Source organism: Ornithorhynchus anatinus, chromosome 11, assembly GCF_004115215.2.
Source record: "Ornithorhynchus anatinus isolate Pmale09 chromosome 11, mOrnAna1.pri.v4, whole genome shotgun sequence".
NCBI classification, from domain to species: Eukaryota; Metazoa; Chordata; class Mammalia; order Monotremata; family Ornithorhynchidae; genus Ornithorhynchus; species Ornithorhynchus anatinus.
In genome coordinates, this window is record NC_041738.1 from 8,160,386 (window position 1) to 8,183,049 (window position 22,664).

Below are 22,664 nucleotides of genomic sequence, written 5' to 3' on the forward strand. Positions count from 1 at the left end.
TTACTATGTCCTGAGTACTGTACTAAGCGATTACGAGAGTACAGTACTAGAAAAGTAGCAGGTACGTTCCCTGGCCATAGTGAGCATATAGTCTAGGGTCGGATGTAAACGGCTCTTTAAAACCCAGCCCCATCTCTAGCTCACCACCAATGAAACGGTCAACCCTGGCTCAGGAAGCACATAATGAAATTGGATTTTTCCTCAAGGCTGTCCACATCAGTCTAGGCCCGGGACCTGGAGGCCTGTTGCCATCAGTGTGGATGCCCAGGAGGGCCCGCTTCCACACCGCTCCTCGGCCTTCTTGGATGCTACTATCCCAGGTGAGTACTGGACCAGCCAAACCAAACTGGCTTTAGAACAAGGCGGTGAAGAGTGAGGAAGGAGTGAGACTGGGGATCACTGGTTTGTTTCAGGCAGCGGGACGTGAGAAGATGGATAGGACACGGGCCTGGGAGTCAAAAGGGCCTGGGTTCTAATCGTGGATCTGCCACTTGTCTGCTATATGACCTTGGGCAGGTCACTTCACTACTCTGGGCCTCAGTTCCCTCCTCTGTAAAATGGGGATTGAGACTGAGCCCCACATGGGACGGGGACTGTGTCCAACCCAATTTGCTTATATCCCAGCAGTTAGTACAGTGCCTGGCATATGGTAAGCACTTAACAAATGCCATGATTATTATAGGTATTATCCTCTCTGCCTCAGTTCCCTCCACCGTAAAATGAGGATTAAGACTGCGAGCGCCGTGTGGGTCAGGGACTGTGTCCAACCCAGCACTTATTACAGTGCGTGGCACATAGTAAGCGCTTAACAAATACCACAACTATTATTATTATCTCCATACCTATGAGGTTGTCATCTGATGGAGGGCATTGAACTTTCCTCTTGACCCAACCTCCGGTCTGGAGAAGGAGGCCGGAACGGAGCCATGGCAGCCACCCTTCTGAAATCTCCACTGCCGGAGAGCGCAAAAAAAGTTAACATTTTGGATTCTCAGCCAGGAGGTTCAGTGTAAGGGTTCTGTGGCACCATGTCACTTACATTTCCTGGAGCTCATTGGCCTTTTTCTGGGCTGCAGAGACACTCCCAAAACCACCATCTGGCCGCCACGCCGATTTTAAAACAAACAGATTGCTTCTTCCAAGGCCTTAGGGGGATTCCTAGCTCTCCCCTTGCTCAGCGGCTGACCCACTTCGAGTCAGATTCCGATCCGTCTGGCCTGAAATACGAGAGGGCAGTTCCAGTGGGGTTTGTGGGATTCTAGGTAACGGGAGCAGAGGTGTGGGATGGTTCACTTGGTAAAAGAACCACCCCCGCCTCTGAAAACCTCCACTCAGCCTTCAACGTGAAAGTCAAGGCGGTGTGAATGAGTACGGGGTTTTTTGTTTGTTTTAATGGTACTTACTATGTACTTACTATGTGCCAGGCACTGTACTAAGCACTAGGGTAGGTGCAAGATAATTGGATTGGGCATAGTCCCTGTCCTGCTTGGGGCTCACAGTTTAAGTCAGAGAATTTAATACCCATTTTAATGATGAGGTAACAGACACAGAGAAGTGAAGTCACTTACCCAGGGTTATACCGTGGACAAGTGGCAGAGTGGGGATTAAAACTCAGCTGCTCTGGCTCCCGGGCCTGTGCACTTCAACAGGCCACGCTGCAGCCCTAGAAAAAAAAATGCACTGAAGAGGAAATATTAGGTGAGGGCTCTGGACAAATCCCAGTATGCCAAGAAGAAATTCAGGAAGTTTGTAGAAAAGGGAGGGGTGGAATCTTGAGGGGAAAAAAAAAACTCCATTCTGCTTTCCAATCATATTCAGATGATGATTCAAAGTCAGAGGGAAGTAACTTTCTTCCCTGGAGCATAACAGTGACCTCTTATCCTGTGGAAGTATGCTTCAGAGCTCATTAACTGAGTAAAACCATGGAGTGGAAACCATATCGACTCCCCAGATTGTCTCAATGGAAAGTACGGTAGGTGTTAAAGAGGTCATGGGTGGGGCCTAAGGCAAACCCTGAGATTGGTTTTGCCATTTCCCTTACCCAGACCAAAGCAAACTAGGTTGTGGTGGTTCCAAATCCCTAAGAACCCTTTAAAAAGCCCTCAGCAAGTGTTAGGCAGCTACCGTATTTATTTTAGGATTGCAAATGGTTCTGGTCGGATGCTCTACCGCTAACCCGCCTGTCTACGGAGGGGCGATATATGAAACCGTTGAAAGAGCTAAGCCTTTCCTCACTGGTGTTGTGAGTCACTCTGCAGTTTGTAATACTCCATTTGTTCTTTCCAACATAAAACTAGTCCTGAGAAAATTCACAGTTTGGGGGAGGAGAAGAGCTGGTGAGAATGTAGTGGCTATTTCTGAAGAGTTACTCTTTGAAGCAGCTTCTTGACCTTCAGCCAAAGTGGTTGTTGCAATCTGAACTTCATTCTAGTAACCAATTTTCAAAACCTCTGGGGAAGCGGGAGAGATCCCCTCTGTGCCTGTTTTAAAAAAAATCAACATCGTTTAGAAGAACAGGCCTCTGTACTCAAAAGGCGATTAAGGTTGGTTGGTCCTGTTTCACTTTTATTGTGATCAAGGGATTACATTAAGGCATAAAAAGATAAGGCAGTAAGGCCTCCCGTTGTTGGCTGTTCTATTTCCTACAAGCAGTTGAAGAGAAACTATCCATTTTGAAAACATCTGGCTTTTTATAAAAAGAATAATTTAACATTTCAGAACAAATGCCGTTACATAAACAGTATACAAAATACACCTCAGTTTTTCAGATCCACCCTTAAAAAAAGCAAACCTATTCACATTGACCTGCTTTACAAAGGGTACATGGTAGTTTCAGCCACTAATGTTACTTTGTGTGTGTGTGTGAGCAGATGACACATTTACTCTAGCACCTGCATTAAGAAAGCTTTAAAGACTATCATTTTTATTCAAAGGCAAGAGGCTGCTTCACCGAGAGCCCGTTGGACAGGACAGCAGTGGAAGAAGAGCGATTTGTTCTATCGAGACAGCCTAGCGCTTCCCCCGGAGGTACCCAGTGATTGGGAAGGAGCAGAGGCAGGGGGCCGTGAGGTGATTTTACTGGCAGGTCTGTGCTCGTGCGCTAACGCTCTGAGCTTGGGCCACTTGGCCGCCTCTGAAATCTAGAGCGTGGCAAGCGGCCTTATCGGGGCTAAGCACCTTAAGTTAAATCAGCCTGGGTGGCACTGGATTCCACAAGGAATCCCATTCTTTTGTGAGGATTCCTCCCCTTCTGATTTGCCGAAGTTGTAATCATTTTGGTTTCAGGGGCCACGCAGCCAAGAGTGGTTTTAAATCACCTCTGCCGAAGGAAAAAATCTTTTTCCATACCAGAGCTAGCCACTTCTATCTGCCACTAAATGATATCAAGATAGAGACTGGCACAATTACAGTTCTCAGGACCCACACACAAGCAGTGTGGCCTAGTGGATAGACCATGGTCCTCGGAGTCAGAAGGACCTCCACTACTTCATTCAATAGTATTTATTGAGCGCTTACTATGTGCAGAGCACTGTACTAAGCACTTGGAGTGTACCTTTCGGCAACAGAGACAATCCCTGCCCGATGACGGGCTCACAGTCTAAACGGGGGGGAAATGTTACCTTATGCAAGACACTTGGCTTCTCTGTGGCTCAGTTATCTCATCTGTAACTTGGGGATTAATACAATGAGCCCCATGTGAGACAGGAACCGGATCCAACTCCATTACCTCGAATCTACCCCAGCACTTAGTGCCTGGCACATAGTGCTTAACAAATGGCATTTAAAAGAAAGGCATCTTTAGGACTGAGTTTCGAGTTCAGAAAAGGATTCTTATTGGGCAACCATGGGAGTTACAGTCGGCTTACGTACTTCTGGAACTGCCCTACCTTCTGTTTGTTGAAAAAGAGAAAAAAGGTGCCTTCTGGATTAGAGCAGAAAGCACTATATTTAATCATAAAGAAAACAGCTTGTGCTGTTGGTTTAGTTCTGTTTGCAGAGACATCAGTTTAGACCAGGAACGGAAAGAGTCACGGCCTCTGTTCCCTTGCAGCTGGTGCCACCCGGGAAATCAGCAAAACCCTCCTGGTGCTGCTCGCTGTTTGAGAACTGGGCCAGGGCTCACAATTTCTGAACCTGACTGCGGGGAAAGCCAGCCTTAGCCGGTAGACTACCAAACGGCTGGGAGAGGGGAGATTCCTTCTCGGCTCGTCCCCCACTCCTGCTGGGGTGTGGGGGAGATGGGGGCGGGAACTGGACCCCATGTCTCAGGAGCCTTGTTAGCTGGGCAGAATCCCTGCCCAGGGAAGGCAGTCACTACCACTACAGGTTTCATTTACTCACATGACCACCCCCTGCAGCCCTGATTTTCGAAGAGGAAATAAAAGGTCACTTTCAGAAGCAGCGAGAGCAGCACATCCTGGGATAGAAAGAGAAGTGTTTAGAAAGAGCAAAAGCAGCAGGGAAGTTTCTTGGACATATCAGAACATAAAAAAAATCCATGGATCTAGGCGGGGGCCAGGGGAGAATGCCTTTCCAAGTGCCCCCTCACCTTTCTCTTTTCTTCCCCTCCTTTCCTTCTGCTCCCCGTATCTCTATTCTTAAGACAACCTCCCCCATAATCGCCCATCCCCTGTTGCAAAAGTGGGGCAATTAAGCCGTAAACATGGTATTTTCTTGTCTTCAGCTGCTCCCACCCAATTCATACACTCCCAGTGGGCAGGGAACATGTCTGCCAACTTGGGGTATCGGGTTCTCCGGCGCTTAGGAAAGTGTGCTGCATACAGTGAGCACTCAATAAATACCACTAGTTTAACAACTTTTCACCCCAGCAAGCACCAACCTGGCTCTCCACCAGGATCATGACCTCTGCTGTTTTCCAATGACATCTCTTGGATTGTCTGAACACAAACTCAGAGCCTGAGGAGTGGGGGAGGGGAGGGGAGGTGGTGAGGAAGGGGGAGGACAGGGAGAGCAAGCAGGTGCCACCTCACCAGTTCCAGACCCAAGGAGGAGACTCCTCGCCCCTCTTTTGGGCGCTCTGGTCGTCAGCTCCAGTTCAGACGGACAGGCGAAAACTCACCCTTCAGATTGGCACAGCCAGAAGGGTGAGAATCAAAAAATCTCCGTGTTAATCCTCTGTCTACTGAAAACGCAACACACAGGAACCTTAAGGAAAGGCCAGCAAGGCCTGTTGTATGTCTTTAAAACCTACTTGCAGGCATTTCAAATCCCCTAGGCAAGAAAATGCCTGTGGATATGTTTTTTTCCACTCGACCAAGGTTTCAGCCTTGGAGCTGGAAGGGGTCCCAAGGAGCTCACAGCATCCTGCCCCAACAGATGTGGTCTAAGTGTCGCTCCGACTCGGACCAGCTCCCGCCAGGCGCCCTCCCGTCCTGCCCTTACGGCGCTCAGAGACGGTGCTCCTGAGGTGAGACCTGCTCTTTCTGAGAAGCCCCACGGGGGCTTCGCTCTCGAGGGCTCCACAGATGGGCCCAGCCGGCACCGGCGAATGAGAGGAAACCCCGCCAGGTTGAGTCCCGGGGCGGGCGGGGTCCCAAGCCAATGGCAACGAGCCTCTGTAGTCTTCCAGGAGGCTGCCTCTCCTCAGTTCAGCCCGCCACCGCCTTGGGACTTGGCCGTGTCAGTGCAGACGAAGTAGGTGCGGAGCTCGCCCTTGCCCTTGACGTTGATGAGCCCCCGGCACGCACACGAGTAGCCCAGCCCCTGCAAAATGCCGCTCGTCTCCTCCGTCACCTGCGCGGGGACAGAAAGCCAAGCTGTGGGAACCTGATGCCAGGTAGGGGCAGGGAGTAAGGGGCGAGTGGTCCCCGGGCATTACCTGGATCTTTCCCAGTTCCCCCGTGCTCTCCATCCTGCTGGCCACGTTCACCGTGTTGCCCCAGATGTCGTATTGAGGCTTGCGGGCCCCAATGACCCCTGCGATCACTGGCCCGTGGTTGATCCCTGAACAGAGACCATAGCTGTGGTTACACCCTAGGCCGGGGGGGGGGGGGAACAAAGTGGCAGGTGGGCCCCTCCCTTCTGCCCCAAATCCCCCGAGGGCCCTCTCCTAGGAGAACTCACCAACCCGGAGCCGGAAGCTGTTGAAGGAATGGCGGTTGATGCCGTCCAGCTTGTTCATCAGGGCGATGCTGTAGTCTACCATGATGCCAATGTGGGCGTGCTGCCGCTCCTGATCCTGGGAGGGAGAAGAGCGGTTGAGCCGAGGGGCACCGGCACCCACCCCTCCGGACAGCCCAGATCCCCCCGTTCAGTCTCTTCTTCCTCACAGTCCAAAGCCCTTAATTCCCCCTCGGTGCCCAGCCGAGCAGGCAGGGTCGGGGCTCCGGGCTGGGCACAGGCAGCAGGTCTCACCTGGTTGTTCTCATGCCCCGGGGTGACACTCAGCCCCCCAGCCGCCATGTAGGTGCTGCCGATGGTTTTGATCTTCTCCACGCCGCTGAATTTGGGTTTCAGCAGCAGCTGCAAAGGGAGGGGAAGTTTGAGGAAGGCAGCTGGGTGCACCCCTCACCCCCCACACACTGGCCCCCCCCCCCATCCCCCTGGGTTTCCCCCGGGGGTCGGCTGGGGCCACCCTCCGCTACTCCACCTCATCAAAGTCAGCGATGATCTCATTGAGCAGGCGTAAGCACTCCAGCCCTTCTTTGTTGACGTCGCACTCGGTGTAGAACACTTTGAAGTCGGGGACCGAAGCAAACATCACACAGACGCAGTCGTAAGACTGGTGGTACCAGTCCTGTGCCAGGGGAGAGAGAAGGGGAGGCAGATGGGGGAGAGGGAAAGTGGAGTTTCCTCCCCCGACCCAGCCCTGCCTCATCTCCCCAAGCGGCCCCACCCTGTAAGATGAGGAAGACCCTGTAAGATGAGGAAGAGGAGATGGGACCAGCCCAGTCACCACAGACAAACCAGGCACCGTGCCACTGTAGCGCATTGCCAACCGGGTGTGCTTCCCAAGGCCTCGAGGGCAGGATGTCGATTCTATTTATGAAGGGCTTATTAAGTGCTTAGCCCAGCACCCTACTTAACACTGGGGAAGATCCGAGATCAGCAGATCCGATCCTGTCCCTGACGCACCCGGGGCTTGCAGAGGAAGAGGGAGGAAGCAAAGGTATTTTATCCCAATTTTCCAGAAAAGGAAATTCCGTAGGCAGGTGGAGGTCAGGCGACTCACCCAAGGAGCATGGTCTAGTGGATAGAGCATGGCCCTGGGTGTCCAAAGGACCTGGGTTTTGATCCCAGCTCTGCCACTTGAAGTAAAATGGGGAGACTGGGCCCCATGTGGGACCTAGACTGGGTCCAACCTGATTGCCCCAGCGCTTAGTACAGTACCTGGTACAAAGTAAGCGCTTAACAAACTCCATTAAAGAAAACAGTGGCTGAGGTAGGACTAGACCCTGCTTTCCCTGGCTTTCTCCTCTGGATTCTCCTGGCTCCTGAAGGCTGGTACTTTTGCCGTCAACAACTAAGCGGAGTCCAAGAAACTGAACTAAGAGGAGGCATGGGAGATTGGGGTCGCTGGCGAGACAATCTCCTTTGCACAATGAGCACAACTGGCAAGTGAGAGCTTCCCTCCAATCTCCCCGACCTTGACCCCCTCCTCCTCCAACCCCCCCACCCGCCCCGAGATCGGGCTGGCAGAGCCCGGCCCCCTTCCCGGACCTCATTCAACTTATCCCCGATGAAGTGGGCGGCCACGTGAGCGGGCAGCACGTTCTCCAGCAGCAGCCGGTTCACATTCTCCATGGTCTCAAACTCCTCGTGCTCCTTCTTGAATTTGTTCTTCCACAGGTAGTCCAGGCGGCTGTAGTAATCGATCTACAGACAGGGCCCGGGGATCGTCCCCCCGCGGCTGCGCTCAGAGATCGTCTCCACAGCCGAGCGGCAGGCAGGGAGCCGGGCCCGTCCTCCGAGTGCCAGAGCCAAGGCGGGCCTCGGGGGAGCGTCCCCTCCCCCCGGGACAGACCACCCCCCTGCCCACAAGGGGCTGGATCCCCCAGCGACCGCGGCCGAGGAGGAAGGAGGGGGGAGGCAGGCCATCTCGATCCCTACCTGTCTGGACAGCAGGAGAAGGGTAACGTAAAACAGGACCAGGTACAAATTAATCATAATTCTCAGATCGTTCACAAAAAGAGGATAACTGGATAGGAGAAAGAAAGCAAGGCAGGGTCAGTTTCTCAGCAGATTTCTTCACCGACTCCTTTCGTCCCCACCCGCTCATTCATGCTGTTCCACCAGCCTGGCACTCCACCCACCCCGAGGCTGACTTCACTGACCCGTGCCTGCTTCCCTCCCCCTCCTTTTCTCTCCCGAGGTCACGGGGAAGTGAGACGGCAGAGTTGGTGGGCAGTCGGCTGCCGGGGCGTAGATTTCAGGCTGGGCTTGGGTCAGAGGATGGCCTCCGGAAGGCCTGGGCTGTCTGACCGCCGCCTCCACCTGCCTCAGCTCTCCCATCCCAACAGTGGCCAAGCATACCCGGAGGTGTCGTTGGCACTGCTGGCGTTGGTTTGGCTGGGAGAGAACCAGCAAGCGCCACAGGCCTCTTCCGGTAGATGGGTATTGAAGAGAGCCAGGTAAGCGACGACTGCCACGGTCAGCAACGACACCTTAAGCTCCAGGCTCATACGGAGAAACACGGAGCAGGCGATGAGGCCCAGGATACAGCTGTAGGTGTAATACTGAGGAAGGAAGGTAGGGTCAGAGGGCAGAGCAAATCCCCAGAAGGCTCAGGCTCCCAGCACCACAAGAACACGCCTCCTTCGGGAAGCCTGCCCAGATTTCCCCCCGTTGGCTCTGCTCTCCGATGGTCCCTGGTGCTTTCGTGATGTCCGCGAATCACGTGTGTCATTCGTGTTTTGTGCCTCTGACCCTTGCAAGTTTGAATCCCTCCCTGGACTGTCAGGTCCTTGAGGGCAGGGATCGAGTCTTCTCGCCAGAGCACTTTTCAGCCCTCGGTCCACAGCGGGGACTCAGCAAGCAAATGACTAAGGCGAAACATTCGTGGCCACTCCTCCCTCCTTCCAGAAGCCATCCCTGATTAATCCCCACTCCAAGCGGCCAGCATCAATCCAATCCACTCTTCTTCCTCCACCCATTCTCCTAGTCGCTGAACCAATCGCCTAGGTCCGCTTTTACGGTAGGTCGTCCGTCCGTCCATCTGTCTGCCTCATCTCTGCTTTTAGGGGCTGGGTCTGCTCTTAGCCATGATTTATTTAATGGCTCTGTACTGTAAATTTGTTGTGAGCAGGGATTGTGTCTACTAACTCTGCTGCAGTGTTAGATGTTACTCCCGCAAGTGCTTACTACAGTGCTCTGCGCTCAGTAAGCACTCAATAAATATGATTATTAGTGACCCCCTGGGCGGACTGCCACCCCTGCCTTCTCATCTCTGCAGCAGCAAAAATCCAACGCTGAAGGCATGTCTCTCCCAGGCTCTGTCCCCTCAGCTCCACCCCCAAGGGGGGCTGGCTTTGGAGGATGCTCTCAGAACTAGACTGCAGTATTTCCACTATCCTTCCCGTCCATCCTTCACATCCATGAAGGCACCGCTGTCCGGGGTCCCTGCTGCGGGCGGGATGGACCGGCGTGGCAGCCTCCCACACTCCAACTGGGCGAGAGACCTCCCCGACACCACCCCGACTGGCGGAACACAACCTGTTTTCCCTCTTCCGTCCCACAGGAGGGGGCTCGGCGGTCAGAAAGCCTCCCCGCCTCGAGACCGGACCCCGGGAGGCCACCCTGCAGTCCGGCTGGCTTCGGAACCTCCCTTCCGCTGAGCAGGACCTAATCAGCGGGGCCTCACGGGAGGGCGAGACGCTCTGAGGTACAGCGGGATGTGGCCCGGGGGAGAAGGTCCGGGCTGGGAGGCCTTGGGCAAGCCCCCTACCCCCTTTGAGATCAAGGGAGAAGACGCCCTACCCTCTCTGAGATCAAGGGGGAGGATGCCCTGCCCCCAGAGACTCTGAGAGGACAAACGGGAAGAGACCGGCGTCAGGTCGGGCTGTCCCTGGGATAGGGAGGAGGTATTCTGGCCCGGCAATTTTCCGGGAACCGAGCCGCCCCCACCGGCCCTGCTGGCGTCACCCACGGCCACTCTGCCATTCATGAGCACGGTCTACGTCCCCCCTCGCCGGATCCTTTTGCCCACCCTCTCGCTGTTAACTGGCCGTAGGTTCGTCTTCCCCCTGCTCCCTCTGTAAGTTACAATTGGGATCGACCTGCTTCTCCCAGTCCCTAAGGGTAGGGACCAGGTCTTCCCGATTTCTTCTGTCCTCTCTACCGTACTCTGGACCCAGCGGACGGGCGTTCAGTGGATGCTGTTGAGTTGAACCGAAAGTGAAGCCCAAAGCTCTACTCACAGGGTAGAAGACGTTCTCCCGGGCGGGACACGGACTCATCAGGTTTCCGACCGGCTGCGGGGTCTGGAGAGGAAAACGAGATCCATTTGGGAAGACTGTGGAACCTGGAGAGTGGGTGAGGCCCGGGGCCCTAGGGACCTGCAAGTCCTGCTCCCTGAGCACCAGAGTTTGGTGGCTTTCCCAACTGCCACCAGAGAGGGTCTCAAATGACCCACGACGGACAACAATAATAATAATAATAATAGGGCTATCTGTTAAATGCTTCCACTCTGCCAAACACTGTGCAGAAACCCTGAGATATTCATTCAGTCATTCAACTGTATTTATTGAGCGCTTACTGCACGCAGAGTACTTTATTAAGCGCTTGGGATAACAGACATTCCCTCCCCGCAACAAGCTTTCAGTAAAGAGGGTGAAACAGACAAAAATATAAATAAATAACAGATATGTACGTAAGTGTTGTGGGGCAGAGGGGGAGATTAATAAAGGGAGCATTTCAGGGAGACAGAAGGGAGTGGGAGAGAAGGAAAGGAGGGCTTAGTCAGGGAAGGCCTCTTGGAGATGTGCCTCAAATAAGGCTCGGGGGTGGGGGGGAGGGTCGGGGGGCGAGTACTTGTCTCCGATATGGCGTTCCAGGCCAGAGGCGGGACACGGGTGAGAGGTCAGCAGTGAAATAGACAAGATCGAGGTACAGTGAGAAAGTTAGCATTAGAGGAGCAAAGTGTGTGGGCTGGGTTGTGGTAGGAGAGTTGTGAGTGAAGTAGGAGGGGGCACGGCGATTGCTTTAAAGCCGAGGGTGAGGAGTTTTTGTTTGATGCGGAGGCGGATGGGCAACCACTGGCGGTTCTTGAGTGGGTAAACATGGCCTGAATGTTTTTGTAGAAAAACGAACTGGACGGCAGTGTGACGTATGGGTTGGAGTGGGGAAGTGAGCAAGTCGGCTGATGCAGTAATCAAGGCAGGATAGGATGAGTGATTGAATTAGCACGGTAGCAGTTGGGACAGAGAGGAAAGGGCAATGCTGTCGAACTGAACTGAAAGTGAAGCCCAAAGGTCTACTCACGGGGTAAAAGACGTTCTCTGAGGCGGTACACTGACTCGTCAGGTTTCCATTCGGCTGCGGGGGCTGGAGAGGGAAGCGGGAGCCATTTTGGGGTGAATGTGGAATAATAATAATAATGTTGGTATTTGTTAAGCGCTTACTATGTGCCGAGCACTGTTCTAAGCTCTGGGGGAGATACAGGGTCATCGGGTTGTCCCACGTGAGGCTCACAGTTAATCCCCATTTTACAGATGAGGTAACTGAGGCACAGAGAAGTTAAGTGACTTGCCCAAAGTCACACAGCTGACAAGCTGCAGAGCCGGGATCCGAACTCATGACCTCTGACTCCCAAGCCCGGGCTCTTTCCGCTGAGCCACGCTGCTTCTCTGGAATCCAGAGAGTGGGTGGAGCCCGGGGCCCTAGAGACTTGGAAGTTCTGCTCCCTTTAGTACCAGAGTTTGGTGGCTTTCCCAAGGGCCACAAGAGAGTGCCTCAAATGATCCATGTCTATTTATTTGCTATTGTTTTAATGAGATGTTCATCCCCTTGATTCTATTTATTGCTATTGTTCTTGCCTGTCCGTCTCCCCCGGTTAGACTGTGAGCCCGTGAAAGGGCAGGGACTGTCTCTATCTGTTAATGATTTGTACATTCCAAGCGCTACAGTGCTCTGCACATAGTAAGCCCTCAATAAGTACTATTGAATGAACAGTAATAATGATAGGGCTATTGGTTAAGCATTTCCACAGTGCCAAGCACTGTGCAGAAACACTGAGATAAGTAGATTGATCAGATGGTCCCATCAGGGGCTCTCAGTCTAAGGAGGAGGAAGATCATTTTACACATGAGGAAACTGAGGCACAGAGAAGTGAAAGGACTTGCCGAAGGTAATACAACAGAGAAGAGGCGGTGCCAGGATTAGAACCGATTTTCTGACCCAGGCTCTTTCCACCAGGCTCCACTCCTTCTCTAGCTTCAAGCACACCATTCTTGAGGTTCAGTCTCTGCTTCGCCCCTAACCCTAACTGGAGGAGGCCTCGAGACCTCCCTGTGACAACCACTAGCCAAGAGGAAAAACAGACTTCAAAGGAATTTCCCAACTAAGTTGGCTACTTCCCTTAGAGCCAGTGAAAAAGGGTAAGCTCCTTGTGGGCAGGGAATGTGTCTGTTTATTGTTATAATATACTTTCCCAAGAACTCTGTACAGTGCTCTGCACACAGTAAGCGCTCAATAAATACGAATGAATGAATAAAAGGCTGGAAGTCAGGGACACGACCTCAGATCTGCCTCTGTCCTGTTGGCCGACCTGGGCCAAGGCCTATCATTCCGTTTGACTTCAATTTTCCATCTGCAAAATGGGGAGAATAAAACCCAGCCCCCAGGGAAAAACCAAGCACTGCCCAAATCCGAAGGGGAAATGACACCTTGGCACCCACCCAATGGAGACTACTGTATTATGCGTGGCTCGGTGGAAAGAGCCCGGGCTTGGGAGTCAGAGGTCGTGGGCTCGAATCCCGCCTCTGCCACTTGTCAGCTGGGTGACTGTGGGCAAGTCACTTAACTTCTCTGGGCCTCAGTTACCTCATCTGTAAAATGGGGATTAAGACTGTGAGCCTCACGTGGGACAACCTGATTACCCTGTATCTACCCAGCGCTTAGAACAGTGCTCTGCACAAAGTAAGAGCTTAACAAACACCAACATTATTATTATGCTCTTCCGAGGGCTTATTATGGTGCTGTCAGTGCTCAATACATACCATTGATTTTTGACCCTCCCAATCCTGGGAGCGAGACCCGGCTCTGCCACCCTGAAGAGTTGGGAGAGGCTTACCAGGTTGAAGATGGCGATGACCAGCAGGCTGCCGATGGTCAGGACCTCCAAGACCAGGCGCACCACGGGCATCCCCTCCACCTTCTTGGAGAGGGCCCCGAGTCGCCGCAGGAAAGACCATTGGGGGCAGAACCTCTGCAAGCAAACCAGAGTCCCAGCCGGGCGGTAGGAGTCAGGCTGGGCGGAAGCACGAAATGGACCCCCACAGCCCAGCTCCAATAGCACCATCCCTAGCGGATACTGGAACACCGGACCCCAACTAACAGAGGACCCCCAAAATATCCCCAAACTGCAGGTGCCCTGGGGAATGAAGGGTCAGAGTTGAGGGCAATAAGCCCAGGAGGGAGGGCTGCTGCTCTCTGGGTGGCTAGTTCGGCGTCAGGTTGTCAATCCATCGACTGCCCTTGAGTTGGAGGGGGGAGAGGCCCAGGTGGCGGGCCAACTGACCAGGCATCTCTCAGAGAAGCAGACCCCCAGGACAAGCAGGAGGAGGACAGCGACGATCCCAAACGAGGTGCCCAACTCTGCATTTCTGAAACGAGAAAAACCCCCACCAACAGCTCCCGGTCAGAATGATGGGATGACAGGGAGCCACCAGTCTGACCCCCGCACCCTGCGTCCCTCACCCTCAACAGCCGGACCCCAGCAGGGCCCTCCAGGCGGGGGAAGGGACTCGGAAGGCAGCACTCCCCGACCTTGCCCGGCAGGGACACCACCTTCAGAGTTGGGCCAGCTGGCCCAAACTGGGGCCCTCGCCCTCGTTTTATGCTTCTCTCCCGATTAGACTGGCAAGCTCCCAGTAGCTGGTCAATCAAGTAATGGCATTCACTGAGTGCTTACTGTGCGCAGAGCACTATACTAAGCACTTGGGAGAGTACCTATTGGCTCATCACTCTACTCCTTCAGTCCACTCTCTTCTGTGAGTTTACCGCCTTACCCTGCCCTCCCCCCAACCCAAACCCACCCCACAGGGGGGTGGGGGGGGGGGGGAGTGTTGGGGGGTGGGGAGGAGAGAGGTTTCCTTATGAGAGACAAAAGAGCTAGGACTCAGCATGGAGAGGTCGGGGGTAGGAGGTTGCGGGGGGTGGGGGGGAGTGGAGAGAGGCGTGAGGAGGAGGAAAAGACAGAGGATGAGAGAAAGGGGGAAGAAAATAAGTACGGAGAGAAAGAAATTGATTTCCGGAATTCCTCCCCCTGCAGATCTCAGAGGACCTGAGCAGAGATGACTCAGGACTGTGGTATAAGGGTTAGTCTTCCTTGGAACCGTGCTCCCTGGGAAAGCAGAGACTACCCCACAGCCGCTGTAACTAAGAACCTATGCTTCACCCGCTTTTCTCTGAGTCCTGGCACTGGTCTCCACTAAGCCAGGGAAGCCTCAGGATTTGTCATTGAAATGTGAAGAAACATCGACTTCCAAGGGATCAATAAGGACACTGTCTGAGACAAATGCCAACGGAGGCAAATTTCAGGCAAGTACAAACCTGGCAGTTCCTTGAGGAGAACAGGGCTCGGGCAAAGCACCCAATAGCACAATGGCAGAGCTGACCCGGGAGCCTTTTAAGGGTGGAGCCTCTTGTCGTTGCAATCGGGAAAGGCCAGAAAAGTGACCCCAATACCCTGTCCTGGGGACACTCTTGCTCTCCCGTCGTTTTTGTGGCCCAGCCTTTGGAGACATCCCAGTAGACGCCAATAGTTCAACCCTTCAGTCCTCCATCCCTCCCCAACCTCGTTGCCCCATCTCGCCCGGAACCCAAGCCGAACCTTTAATGAAATGCAAAGGAACCCCGGCTTACTTGGGCATCACCAGGAGCTGTATGAAGAGGAGGCAGAGGAAGATGAAGCCGGCGCAGGCGAAGTAGTTGCGGACCTCAGTGACGGGCATGAAGCGGTACTGGAAGAAAAGCAGCGGGCTCCTTCAGTGAGGGTGGGAGGAGCCTCCTGGGGACAGTGACGGAGGGAGGACAGGACCCAAGCACTGCTGATGGCGAAGGTGGGGGGGGCGGGGCGAGGCCAGGCCCACTAGTCAAAACCAAACCACACTCTCACTAGGACTGGGGCAAGCTGAGTACAGAAGCATTCGGGACGGCTGGGCGCATCCCATCGTGGTGGGATGGCATACTCTGGGAGGTCTTCCTGGAGGAAGGGGCTATTGAGTGATGAGAGAAGACGCCATCCCATCCCAGCAACTGGGTGTGAAGAGGCTTCAAGCTGCCTCTCTCGTAGACACCCTGCTATCTCTTGTGCTCACCTATATTGTTATATTCTACTCTCCTAAGTGCTTAGTACAGTGCTCTGCACACGGTAAGTACTCAATCACTACAAATGACTGACTGACTCACCTTCAGGGTGGCGCCACTGGCTTCCCGGAGGCCTTTCTTTTCATTCATTCAATCATATCTATTAAGCGCTTACTGTGTGAACACTGTACTAAGCACTTGGGAGAGTACAATACAACAATAAAAACAGCGACATTCTCTGCCCACAACAAGCTCACAGCCTAGAGGGGGAAGAGACAGACATCAATACCTTAGCCTACCGGCAACCACAATGGGGACAGAGCCAGTGACCTGGCCATGACCAAGGTACCTCAGTCTGAAAGTCAGAAGGGGAGATGGCAGGAGAGAGTCTGGGGTCCCCTAGACCTGTATAGGTTTGCCAGCTGAAAACCAGCTAAATCCTTATCACGCTCAAGGGGTGTGATTTTAGTGTCTGTTTCTCCACCTCTAGACTCTAAGCTCCCTGAGGTCAGGGATCATGTCTACTAATTGCATCGTATTGTACTCTCCCAAGTGTTTAGTACAGTACAATGCACACAGTAAGCGCTCAGCAAATGCCACTGTTTGGGAGAGTTGGACCCGGCGGCTGGGGGGGTGGGGGTGTCTCAGTTTCGGGGCGGGGGTGTCTCAGTTTCCCCCAGGATTTGAGGGGGGGGGGGTGGCTTGGGTCTGGGTTCTAATCCCGGATCCACCACTTGCCTGCAAAAACTGGGATTCACTACCTGTTCTTCCTCCTTAGAATGTGGGACAGGGTCAGGGTCTGACCTGATTGTCTTGTATCTACCCCAGTGCTTAGCTCAGTCCTTGGCACGTAGTAAGCGCTTAACAGATGCCAGAACTCTTATCATTCACCCACTGTGCCAGAAGGAGGGCAGGGGACTCCTGGCCTGGCTTGGGAGATTCAGGCCAACTCACCTCCCTCTCCAAGCCCTTCTCCACGAAGAACATCCCGACGGCGCAGAAGTCACCTGACTTTCTACAGCACGGTCTGCAAGGAGATGAGACGGGCACCATTCAGACGGCCGCCCCCGGACCCTTGGGCTCCGGGAAGCCAGAGAAATGGGGTTCAGGGAGAAGTGGGGAGGTACTGGAGCCCAGCCACAGCAGCGGCTCCCCCAAAACCTGCCCTCCCCAAAAGGCGATCTTCACCGCCTCCTCTCACTGCAGTGGCATCCAAAGGGCAGAGCTGGGGGCCCAAGAGAGCGTCAACCTGTACTGGCTCCAGATCATCCGGAGGCTTCCCAGACACACCCACGGAGCTGGGGGAGGAAATGGGGAGGGGGGCTCCCCGAAGGGCGAGCAGCCAGCCTGGTCCGGTCAGCCTGCCCCGGGAGCCTCCCACTGTTGGGTCACTGACTCAGGGCCCCGGGAACTGGCAGCGACGTTGGCTCTCATGAGCAGCCGCCCCACCCAGGCAGGGAGGAACCGGAGCCACAAGGTCGAGGGGTAGAGGCGTGAGAGGCTCCGGGGGGACCTGGGAATCGGCTGCACAGCCCAACAGGGAGGGGAGATGCCCTGAAGGCCCTTGCTCTCCACGCCCCCGGCCCCAGACGCTTTTTAAATATTTGTTAAGCACTTTCTATGGGCCAGGCCTATAGTAAGTGCTGGGATAGATACAAGCTAATCACATTGGACACCAGCCCTGTCCCACATGAGGTCCACAGTCTTTAATCCTCATTTTACAGATGAGAAAACTGAGGCCCAGAGAAGTGAAGTGACTTGCCCAAGGTCACCCAGCAGACAAGTGGCAGAACAGGGATTAGAACCCAGGTTCTTCTGATTCCCAGGCCCACGGTCTAACCACTATGTCATTTGCTTCTCAAAGAGGAGGGGAAAAGATGGGTCCGGCAGAGCAACTCTGAGCTCCTGGTACAGCTGGCGGCCCTGAGGGTGTCTTCCCAGGATGGGGCCAGAAGCTTCTATGCCTCCAGGGACTAGGAGCAGTGAGTTGCCCGCCCCCCGCCCTTGGAGCACATCAGAAAGCTCTCTCGTGGCCCATGGGCAAGGGACTCTAGTGAAGAGGCCATCTGTCTTGGAGAAAGCAAAAGCTGGATCCAGTCGGTGCTGGAAACCCCAGAGTCTCAATTTGGCTGGGGGACGCAGAACCATTCTGTTCTTCTGTGGCGTCCTGCAGCCTCCTCCCCGGCCATACCACCCACCACACCATGGTCAGCGGGGCCTACTGGAAAGACGCTTGTCTGCTGCGTGACCTAGGGCAAGGCACTTCATTTGACCTCGGTACCTTCTCTCCAAAAAGGGGATTAAGACTATGACCCCCATGTGAGACATGGACTGTGTCCAACCTGGGGTACCTTACCCCAGCGTTTAATATAGTGCCTGACGCATAGTAAATGCTTAACAAATACCAATAAAAAAATAAGAGTTTGGGACTGAAGAGTCAGGATACCCAGGGTGTAATCCCACCTCCACCACTTGCCTGCTGTGTGTGACTTTGGGCAAGTCACTCAATTTCTCTGGCTCTCAGTTTTCTCACCTATAAAACAGGGGTGAATAACCTATCCTCTTTACCTGCCCCATGTGGGACACGGACTCTGCCAGATCTGACTGCAGTATATCTAACCTGGAGCTTAGCATAGCGCTTGCCACAAAGTAAGCATTTAAATACCACATTTATGGTAGTAATTGTCATTATTATTACTGTTAGTGCTATATGCTAAAAACAAGCCACTTCTGTGACCTAAGTACCTTCTGGGACTTAGGAAAATTTATTATTATTGATCATGAAAATAACAACAACAATAATGGCATGTTGGGATATGAGCTGAAGACTGTATTTAGCGATGAGATAAACAAGATTTGTCAGGTGTGCCTCCCCACCTAGGTTGTAAGCTCCTGGAAGGCAGCAGGGATCTTGTCCTCTAACTCTACTGTCCTCTCCCAATACTATCCTCTCTCTGGTCATCGCTCGGTTGATTGAGTGCTTGTAAAGGGACACACAGTTTGCCGCGGGGAGGGGACGACGCCGGAGCCCACCCAAGTCGTAACGACGCCGGAGCCCACCCAAGTCGTACCCGCGCCGGGGCCGGCTCGGGCCGATACTCACTTGGCTGAGCTGAGGCCCTCGATGGTGGACATCATCTCCTCATCGTAGGAGTTGTCTTCGGCCCGGTCCCCGGGGGCCCCGTCTCTGCAAGGAGACCCCAGAGCAGAGCGTTAAGTGCCGCTCCCGCCCCGCTCCCACCCCAGAGAGCAACCCTCGCTCTTCGTCTCTGGACCTCTGGCTCTCCGGGGTCCACCCGGTCTCGCCATTACAGAAGCAGCATGACAGAGCGCCTAGAGCACGGGCCTGGGAGTTAGACGGTCATGGGTTATAATCCCATCTCAGCCACTTGTCTGCTGCGTGACCTCGGGCAAATCACTTAATTTCTCTGGGCCTCAATTACCTCATCTGTAAAACGGGGTTTGAGACTGTGAGCCCCACACGGGACAAAGGACCGTGTCCCACCCGATTTGCTTGTTTCCACCCCAGTGCTTAGTACAGTGCGTGGCACATAGTAAGCGCTTAACAAATGCCATAATGATTATTATTATCACAGGGTCAGCCCCTGGAGGGCAGGGGTTGGGTGTTCCCCTCCACCATCCCTCCCTGCGGTGTCTGCTTCATGGCTTCCTCCGGGGTTGCTCGGCACCGACGGCAGGCCCGAGGATGGGCGGGCACATCCTGCCACCCTCCCAGACCGAGCACAGCAGAGAGGGTCGGACCAGCCGGCCGCTGAGCTTCCCCAGGGGCCGGACCATCCCGGCCCACCTCCCCGCCGGGCTCCCCCAGGGACCGACCGGGCTCCCCAAGGGGCTGGCCCAAACCGTCCCTCTGCCAGCCTCCCTCAGGGTCCAGCCCGCCCCGTTGCCGGGCTTGGTCCAATCAATCAGTCAATCGATCAGAGGCTCTCTCATTCTGACTTACTGGGCTGCCACTCCCTCTTCCCCCCTTCTCCCCCCCCCCCCCCCCCCCGCGTCTGCTGTTGGGCTCAATCAATCAATCAATCTTAGATTCCCTCATTCTGACTCACTGCCAGGCTCCCCCAGGTTCCGGCCTGGCCTGCTGCCAGCCGCAATCAATCGATCCATCAGCGTCTCTCTCACTCTGACTCCCTGCAGGGCTCCCCCACTGGCCAGCCACTCTCCCCACCCTGCCGCTGGAACCAATCAAAGAATCAATCAATCAATCAATCAATTGTAGGCTCCCTCATTCTGACTGCCAGGCCCCCAAGGTCCGGCCCAGCCCCCTGCCCCGGCCTAGCCCCACCTGAAATGGGGCAGGGGAAAACGGGAGAAACGTTCCAGGCCAGCAGCCACCAGCTCCACCTTCCCGATCTCCCTCCTTCTCTCCCTTCCTCCCTCCTGGGCCGAGCTCACCTGTCAGCTGCCCTCCGACGCCCGAGAGCCCGCAGGGGGATAGCCTGAAAGGGGACGAAAGGGGAGGGGGTGTAGGAAGATCAAAATAGGGGATTTTTTTTTTCAAACTTGATTTTGTAACTGCACTTCGTTTTCCCAAAGGGTTCACATCCATTATCTTCCACCTTTCTCTTCGCATCACAGTGAAGAGAGGGAGTCACAATCCCCATTTTACTGAGGAGGAAGCCGAGAGAGACCCAGAGAGGTTACGTAACCTGCCCCGGTCACACAGCAGGATGGGGGCATCTTGTGGCCAGAATCCACGGGGCCCAGAGGAAAGAGCACAGGCCTAGGAGTCAGCAGACCTGAATTCTAATGTTTCTGTCACTAGTCTGCTGGGTGACCTTAGGCAAGTCACTTCACTTCTCTGTGCCCGTTACCTCCTCTGTAAAATGGGAATTAAGGCTGGGACCCCTATGTGGGCAGGGACTGTGTCCAACCTGATTATCTTCTATCTACCCCAGTGCTTAGTACAGTGACTGGCACATAGTAAGCATCTAACACCATACAAAAAAAAAGCCTCCCACCTCTCAGACGTATGCCTTTACCCCTGGATCTGGATGCTCCAACATCCTCTTCCCAGGATGTGATTCTGACTGTACAGCTTCCCAAACTGGCACTAGGTCAGACTGGCTCCTCCATTTGTCCCAGGGAAGTAACGCCTACCAGACCTCCCCCCGCTCCCCAAGGGGCGCCTCACGTTGGTCCTCTTGCCGCCGGGGACGGAGAACTCGCTGCTCAGACTCTCCCGGTGGTTCAGGTGGGCAAACGGCCGGGCGGCCCCCCAAGACTCCAGATAGCGTGTCATGCGGACGGACGCCCGCATCTTCAGGGCATCGTTGACCCTCGGCTTGGGCAACTGTTGGGGGTGGGTCGGGAGCGGCTGCCTGCGCTGCTGCGATGTGGAAGTAAACCAGTGTCCGTCCGGGGCCCCTCCACCCTGGGCACCCCCCGACAGTCCAGATCCCCCGCATTCCCCACGTGCTCCCGCTCATCTCCCAAGGAGCCGAGGGATGGCGGGAGGAGCCCACGCAGCACTGGCAAGCAGCTGCATCTGCTCGGGGCTCTCGACACCAATTTGGCCAGCGGCCACTGTACCGTCCTCCGGCCTGACCGGAAGGCGAGGAACCCCCGAATTCCATGCCCGCTATGTGGCCTACACCGGCGGCATGACGGAGGGCATCAGTGGCCCAAACATCCAGCCCGCTTTGGGGCCCGCCCCAGACCCAAGGCAGGCAGGACAGGCCGGGACCAGAGGTTCGTCCTGAAGCTGGTGCCGGCCGACCTTCTCGGAACAGATGCCCCACCCTGTTTCCGGCCCCAACCACTCCCCCCTTCCCCAGCTGGGGTGGCACGGGACAGAGGCACCAGCCCGGGGTTCCCTAGGACCATCCAAATCCCCATAGACCCCACGGAGCCCTCGGGACCCAGACCGCCAGCCCATCTGTGGGCCGCTTTTGTCGCAGGTTCATTCCAGGAAGCAATTTCCCTTCCCCACTGGAATAGGCTGAAAAATTGGGAAAACTGAGAGAGGCGCAAGTGCTGACCACACTGCCCTAATGGCTGCCCCCAGCACCCCGCTCCCAGTGTCGGGCAGTGGGGCAGTAGGAAGAACGGACAGACACTGCCCCACTGGCCCCGGCCGGGTCCAAACAGAGTTTGGGGTTCACCGTCCCTCAGCAGCCACCGACACACCCAACGCTAGCTGGGGACTGGGGGAATAGCCAGCGGTCTGGACTACGAGGGTCCCTTGGCCTCTTAACCGAGCCCTGCTCCGGCCGGGGTCCGGCCTAGCCGCGGGACCCTCGGTCACAGGCCCTGGGGACACTGGCGACTTGGCCAGCTATGCTGTCCAGAAACCAGATTCCCCGGGCCGATCCCGCTGGGCAGCCGAGGCCAAGAGAGAGAGCAGGAGCTTGGTAACAGATGGACAACATTCCTGTCTGGGCCCCAAGGATGATTCATTAGATCCGCATACAGATGTCCTGGAAAAAGTACTGTTTGTCGGAGGAGAATATCAGAAGACCCCGGGGCCCAGCACCAATGAAGGCTGGGGAGAGGAAGGGGCCCGGGACCGGGCACAGGGGATGCCTGGGTCCTAACACGGAGCCACCGCTAATACCGTGGGAAGGGGGTGGCCAGGCTGGACCCGCCGCCAGGCGAAACCACCGATCAAAACCAGTCCTCAGGCAAATCAAAAAGAAAAGCCGAAAGTGCTGACGACTACCAGCTCTCAGGCAAGCGGGACAGATGCTTATTGTTTGGACCAGCTTGTTTCCAGTGGGGATTTAATAGCCACAGCACATAAAACTGCTCAGAGTCTAAAGCATGCTGCTGGGGTCTATTATTCCGGAGAACAAGAGAGGAACTTTCTGTCAGAGACAAAACTGAAACAAAATGGTCTAACAGCTAAATTAATCATCTTCAGAAACTCTAAGTTCTGGGATTGCTAGGTTGCTCTGAGAAAGAGGAAGTTAAGGAGGGAGGGAAGAAGGGAGGGAGAGAAACGGGAGGGAGGGGAAGGAGGGCAGACTGACATGTGAAAAAGATAAGCCGGCAGAAACATGAATAAAAATCATACTGTTCTCCCTCTAGATTGTAAACTCATTGTGGGCGGGTAGCGTGTCTACCAACTCTGTTGTACTGTACTCTCCCAAGTGCTTAATAAACACCACTGACTGATTGATTCACACCGGGAAGATCCAAATTCACCATCTATTCTG

The 22,664-nt window shown here is 54.7% G+C and overlaps 1 protein-coding gene across 3 annotated transcripts in view; it reads right to left on the minus strand.

Annotated features, from left to right (window-relative positions):
* Window positions 1-5,584: 5,584 nt before the first annotated feature.
* ADCY7 (adenylate cyclase 7) overlaps window positions 5,585-22,664 on the minus strand; it is a 78,834-nt gene continuing 61,754 nt past the window's right edge. For 2 of the 3 annotated variants that reach the window (XM_029075396.2, XM_029075395.2), the window contains exons 11-27: window positions 20,642-20,836; window positions 19,903-19,946; window positions 18,590-18,673; window positions 16,441-16,513; window positions 15,043-15,140; window positions 13,697-13,781; window positions 13,250-13,384; window positions 11,440-11,502; window positions 10,377-10,439; window positions 8,494-8,696; window positions 8,071-8,158; window positions 7,681-7,836; window positions 6,611-6,757; window positions 6,376-6,483; window positions 6,085-6,199; window positions 5,840-5,964; window positions 5,585-5,754 (exon numbers count right to left, since the gene is read on the minus strand). In XM_029075396.2, the coding sequence (XP_028931229.1) occupies window positions 5,605-5,754; window positions 5,840-5,964; window positions 6,085-6,199; window positions 6,376-6,483; window positions 6,611-6,757; window positions 7,681-7,836; window positions 8,071-8,158; window positions 8,494-8,696; window positions 10,377-10,439; window positions 11,440-11,502; window positions 13,250-13,384; window positions 13,697-13,781; window positions 15,043-15,140; window positions 16,441-16,513; window positions 18,590-18,673; window positions 19,903-19,946; window positions 20,642-20,836 (1,932 nt within the window). In that variant the 3' untranslated portion in view covers window positions 5,585-5,604. The remainder of the gene's footprint in view (window positions 5,755-5,839; window positions 5,965-6,084; window positions 6,200-6,375; window positions 6,484-6,610; window positions 6,758-7,680; window positions 7,837-8,070; window positions 8,159-8,493; window positions 8,697-10,376; window positions 10,440-11,439; window positions 11,503-13,249; window positions 13,385-13,696; window positions 13,782-15,042; window positions 15,141-16,440; window positions 16,514-18,589; window positions 18,674-19,902; window positions 19,947-20,641; window positions 20,837-22,664) is intronic. The other variant, XM_029075397.2, reaches the window with a different exon arrangement.